At 44.8% G+C, this 6,000-nt stretch overlaps 1 protein-coding gene across 1 annotated transcript in view; it reads left to right on the top strand.

Annotated features, from left to right (window-relative positions):
- Positions 1 to 6,000, top strand: part of LOC308097153 (cadherin-4-like) — a 246,033-nt gene that overhangs the window by 215,161 nt on the left and 24,872 nt on the right. Inside the window, exon 9 of the mRNA XM_080444778.1 lies at positions 243 to 380. Within this exon, the coding sequence (XP_080300904.1) occupies positions 243 to 380 (138 nt within the window). The remainder of the gene's footprint in view (positions 1 to 242; positions 381 to 6,000) is intronic.

Here is a 6,000-nt window from a genome sequence, read left to right as displayed (position 1 = left end):
ACAAGTACCAAGGACAGCTCCCACACAAGCTGTTATGTGTTGACATCAGCACTACGGAGAGCTCCTACACATGCTGCTGTTAATTGTTGACACCAGCACCACGGACAGCTCCTACACAAGCTGTTGTTTTCTGCATTCAGGCTCTTAGCTGTTGACTGGTCTGGTGGGTAGGAGCCAAGCCTGCTGTTTTCTGCTGATGATGACTCATATGGTGCTTCTTCTGTTCTCCTTCTCTCCCACAGAAAGTGTCCCAGTACACCATCATCGTGCAGGCGACGGACATGGAGGGCAACCTGAACTTTGGTCTCTCCAACACGGCCACAGCCATCATAGTGGTCTCAGACATCAACGACAATCCCCCCATGCTCACCTCCAGAACCGTGAGTGAAGGGAAGGAAACAAGGGAGCTAAGGTGGCGAGGGAGGGGCCAAAAGAGAGACGAAGGGGAAGGAAAGTGTGATGGATGGAATGATGGGGGGGGGGGGGGTGTAGTAGTATAGATGAAGTGTGGATAGATGAAGAGAGGTGTAAGTGAGGCTGTGAAAATAGAAGTGATTGTGATATAGGAATGATAGAGAAACAAAACAGTGGATGGAGGAGTAGAAAAGTAAAAAAAAAGTCGTAGAATTAAGTCTCAATTGTGGCTTAATTCAAAAGAATGGATGATTTAAGAATGAGAGATAGTATTAATTTAATTTTGTTGCACATGCACAATTCCCCCCCCCCCTCCCACACATGTGCATGCAGACACAAACACACACATGCAAGTAATCCATTATTATCGACTTTCATTAGCAAGAAAACAGGCCAGCACATCATTAATGATGATTATCAGGGTGGTAATGATGTTTACAGGAGTGATCACATTACAAAAGGTCATTGTGAAGACGGAGGTAACAATCAAAGTGCAAATTAATGTATGAAATGATTCAGTGCATCTCAGCAACGCTGAATGCTGAAGGAATTAGATGGAAGGAATTAGTGCTGTCCATTGTCCACTAGCACTCAACCCAAGCCCCCTGTGTCTGTCTGTCTGTCTGTCTGTCTGTCTGTCTGTCTGTCTGTCTGTCTGTCTGTCTGTCTGTCTGTCTGTCTGTCTATCTCTGTCTCTCTCTCTCTCTCTCTCTCTCTCTCTCTCTCTCTCTCTCTCTCTCTCTCTCTCTCTCTCTCTCTCTCTCTCTCGCTGGTGTGTCAATTCCAGTAAGTCTTCAGTGAAGTTGTGCACAGTGCACTGTCTCTCTCAATTTGTGTCTTCCTTATATCTCTGTCTGTCTGTCTGTCTGTCTGTCTGTCTGTCTGTCTGTCTGTCTCTCAGAAGACTGATTTGCTCGGCTGTATTGGCATGGGGCGTGGGGAAGTGTAACAATGGCATTTGGCTTTGGGAGTTTTTTTGTAGGAGAAGCAAATATGTATAGTGTAACGTAAGAGGGCCACAGGGATGGAGGTAGTCGGTATTATTTATTGCTTGAGGGGCAGAAGCGTAAGCGACAAGACAGGTTCATGTGTCCTGTATCCCAGCCTCCCAGGATACATTATAGTATGATATTAACTCTTTGACTGCCAGAGTATTTTCATAAAGTACTCCCCCAGTGCCAGCGATTTTCGTGTTTTTTTTGTTGTTGTTGTTATTTTGTAATTTAAATTTCAAATAGCTTGTCTGGCTGCGGTTTTAAACACATATGACAGATCGACCAGCAGAGAGCAGTAGATTGACACCTCGATCACGCGCTGACTCGCTCGACCCCCCCAAACAGGCTCAAACAGTCTATACGTCATAACCGGATGTGACGTTTTCGACAATCGCTGATCGGGCTTAAGTACGATGTGATACACGACTACGATGACTGTTCGTCACCCAGACTAAAGAAAATAGAAGTGGAGCTCTCCGTTCGCTTTTTATACCGTGCGAAAAACTGTGTTTTTCCCTATTCTGGCCGAAAATGACCGGGGAAAAAAAATAGAACCGGAAACGGAATCTGCGTCATGAATCCCGAACCCGGTGAGTCTGAAGGAATCAGAAGGTGAAACTGATGATGAAAAATAAACAGAACAGCGCGATCACAGTAAAAAGTAAAAACTCTGGATTTCTCGTTCTGGCACTGAGGGCATTCAGAAAAATCGGTATGATGAAGAGTCTCTCTACATCCAGTGTCTCTTTAGCTTCAGCCACCAATATTACTGTGTGTGTGTGTGTGTGTGTGTGTGTGTGTGTGTGTGTGTGTGTGTGTGTGTGTGTGTGTGTGTGTGTGTGTGTGTGTGTGTGTGTGTGTGTGTGTGTGTGTGTGTGTGTCAGTGTGTAGATAGGCCTCTTGGGTGGATAAGATGCTTAGCAGTGCAACTGTAATCACAACAGCTGTGGCAGTGCCTACCTGCAGTAGGCCTAGCTCTTGGAAGGCGCTAGCAGATTAGCATTAGCATTCACCCTGGGGCTCATTAAGACCCTCACGGTGGTGAGCTACAGTAGCGTGCGTGTGTCAGCCAAAGCGTACATCACAGAAACTGCTACTGTACGTCTCACACAGCAGGGGAGACACAGGGAGCAGGAGGGAAAAATGACAGAAGGAGGAGAAAAGTGAGGAGGTGAGGACTCTAGAAAGGTTTTTTATTTAAAGAGAATAGTTGATTTGTGGAGCACCGCCAAGTGATGCTGCTGAAGAAGAAGAAAGGAAGAAAAAGTGACGAGAGAATGATGGAAATAGGAGATGAGAATGACGGATTGTTTTATTCTAGGAGCTGTTGGTTACAGTACCAGTGATAAATCACAGACATGGATCGTTGTAAATCAGAGGCCTTTCTTGACTCACCATCCCCACCCCGCAACACCCTCATCTCCATTAGGATTCTCTTGTGACATCAGCATATGGATGACAGTGGCCAGTAATAGATTGGTATTCTCTAACTGTATTTTTGTGTTTAAGTGCATGTCCATCATCGTCACAGAAACAAGTTAAAGCTATCATGGATATTGATGATGAACTTTAGTGGAGGATTTGGAGCTGTGATGAGCAAAGCACTTTTCACCCACTCCCCTCATCAATCATCCAGTTTAGCAGTGGGGTAACATAAAAAACATTTTGTTGGGAACGCAGGGCAATTATGCAAATCTTTAGGGTTTGCATCTGCATCCACAGCATCAAAGTTTCCCACAAATAGAAAGTTTGGGGACTTTGTCTTTAATATTGATGATGAACATTTCATCACGCCTGTCAAGAGGCTGGCCTACTTTTCAAGGCTGAAGGGAGGGGGTTGAAGGGATGAGGGTTTAGGGATGAACGGATACAGGTATGCAGGGTGAGGGATGAAGGAAGGATTCATGGTCATGAACGGATGAATGGAGTAGTAGGATGTTGTTGTGTGTGAAACTCTTGCAGTCAGGAGGGAATGCCTGTGCACTACAGTAGGTAGCACCACCGCTGTGCCTTGGCCTCCTTCCTACAGTACATGTCATCTCCACAACGTCCCCATGATGAGGTTCCTTGTCGCATGTTCTCTCTCTTCTCATCTCCCCCTCTACCTCCTCCACTAGTTCCTCCACTGCCAAGTGCCAACACACAGTGACAGGTGGGTGGCTGCGCTGGCATGAAGTGCTTTGTCGAACGCTGCGTCCCGTGCCAGTCACCGTGAAAGAGCCTGTTCTCCTCCTCGCCTTTGTTCCATCCCGAGAGACACGATATCGCAGAAAGAGCGAAGCGAATGTCAGATCAGAGAATCTGAGTCTCCGATGAATGAGGTCCCATACCTGGTGCATTATTAACCCATTAAGACCTGGAACTGTGTCATTTTTTGATTTTTTGAAAAATCGTGAAAATGTGCGCAAATCTTTGAATATATATATTTTTAAAGCGAAGATTTTTTAACTCAAATCTTTGCTTCTGTGGGGGGGGGGGGTCCCTGGAACAAAATATTTTGATGGGGGTCCGTGGCCAAATATATATCATTTTGGGGGTCCTTCACATGAAAAAGATTGAGCATCACTGATATAGAAAGATATATAGAAGATTTAGGAGACATGTAGAATCGGCTTCAGGTCTCAATGGGTTAACAGCTCCTGAACCAGTGTCAGGTTAGAGTGAAAGCAGTACTTCTTAACTGGTACCAGTCAAAGACACAGAGATATCATGCAGTTTCAAATATAACAAGATTAAAGAAGAATCTTCATGTCGTCAAGAGTAAAGCCTAAATTATTCTCCTTGGTACGAAGGTGTCATTTGACGACGAGATACACTTTTGTGTGATCCAGCACTCCAGCCATTGAGCCAGTATAGGAGAGATAGAGAGTGAGTCTATAAATATGGCAGCTCATCCAGTTTCCAATCAATTTAGCCTTTTACATCAAATAACTTTAATGACTTTGTCAACCAGTAGATGTCCTACCCAACTCCAGGATCGACTCGAAACTTCTCATTGGAAGAGTAGGGAGAACACCTTAATCTGCAGTGGTTTGCAGATTACGTATTGTATTAACATACTCTACCATGCACATTGGTTCAAATGAAATGGTATTCATTCATGTAAGTCCCAGGTTGAACGTTTTTTTCCTCCTTTTTTTCCTCCTTTTTTAGGATATTGATATAATTATGAAGCATCGCGTTAGTTCATGAAGGGCACATGAGTCATATACGCCCCAGCTGTAAATCAGCTGTCAGTCTGGCTGATTGCTTTCAATCAGCCACGCTTTTCTACACCACCCACACCCACATGCCCTCAACAATGCGGCCCGTTTAAAATACGGCTCTCTCTTCTACACTGGATCTCTGCTTTTCAATTCCTGCCACACACTGCTGCTGACTCAAGTTCATCTGATTAAATGTCTTGCTATGGGCACGCTCTTGCTTAGCAACATTTTGGGAACATCTTAAAGAGCGGAGCCATTAACGCCAAGTTTAACTGTATTCCGTTGTGTTGCAATACATAGTTAAAGGGATATTTCACTTTCAAAAAAACTTTTGGTCATTTTATCGTCTACTCAGGCTTTTGGTAAGCCCCCCCAAACCGTTTTTAAGTTGTTTTGATTTAGTATTTAGATATGTGATATAAATTTTATCAGACACGCACCACCCTTCCTATACAAACCCATTATAACTTCAAACTCCATTTTTAACATGTTAGATTCATCAAAAACACCCGTCCTTGGTTCTGGTGTCTCACCCTGCCCTCCTAATACGCGAGGGGGCCGATTTTTTTTCGATAACTTTTTTCATTAATTTTTTATATATTTTTTGGAAAATGAAAAAAATGTAATACAATACAAAAATTAAATAAAATAAATGAAAAAAGTTATCGAAAAAACACGGCCCCCTCACGTATTAGGAGGGCAGGGTCTTAACAGACGACGTCACACTGATAAGAACCAGTATGCGTGCAACCAGTATGCGCGCAATGAAACCCATTCTATCAGGTCTCGCTAGGACGCGCCTCACTAGCCAACACACAAGAGGGGGTTGGGGTGCGCTGAAACCTGCGCACACCCGAAACAACAGGTTGGGAATTGATTGCGTGAAACAATCACCTGTGCGTCCAGTCTCAATGTTAGTAAACAAATAATTGGTCTATTCAGCGCAGTGTGCTGGGGCACAGTATAGTGTGTTGTCTTAAGAATGTCATGGAGTTTTTAAACAGCTCTCCTGACAGACAGACACGCACGCACACGCACGCACGCACGCACGCACGCACGCACGCACGCACGCACGCACGCACGCACGCACGCACACACACACACACACACACACACACACACACACACACACACACACACACACACACACACACACACACACACACACACACACACACACACACACACACACACACACACACACACACTGCACAACTAATCTGCCCGCTGCCGTGGGCTGTTTGCTGGCCTGATGTTGAGGGATGCCAGACAGGGTATTATGGTCTGGTGGACTGTTTGGTCAGGGGGCTTTGCTAGTTGATATCCTACACTCAAATAAGCAGCTCAGTTACTCTTTCACGCCTTTTGCCAACATGGCGTCTTTG

This window comes from Gymnoscopelus braueri, assembly GCF_963280865.1.
Source record: "Gymnoscopelus braueri genome assembly, chromosome: 12".
NCBI classification, from domain to species: domain Eukaryota; kingdom Metazoa; phylum Chordata; class Actinopteri; order Myctophiformes; family Myctophidae; genus Gymnoscopelus; species Gymnoscopelus braueri.
This window is presented reverse-complemented; position numbering and strand designations above follow the sequence as displayed.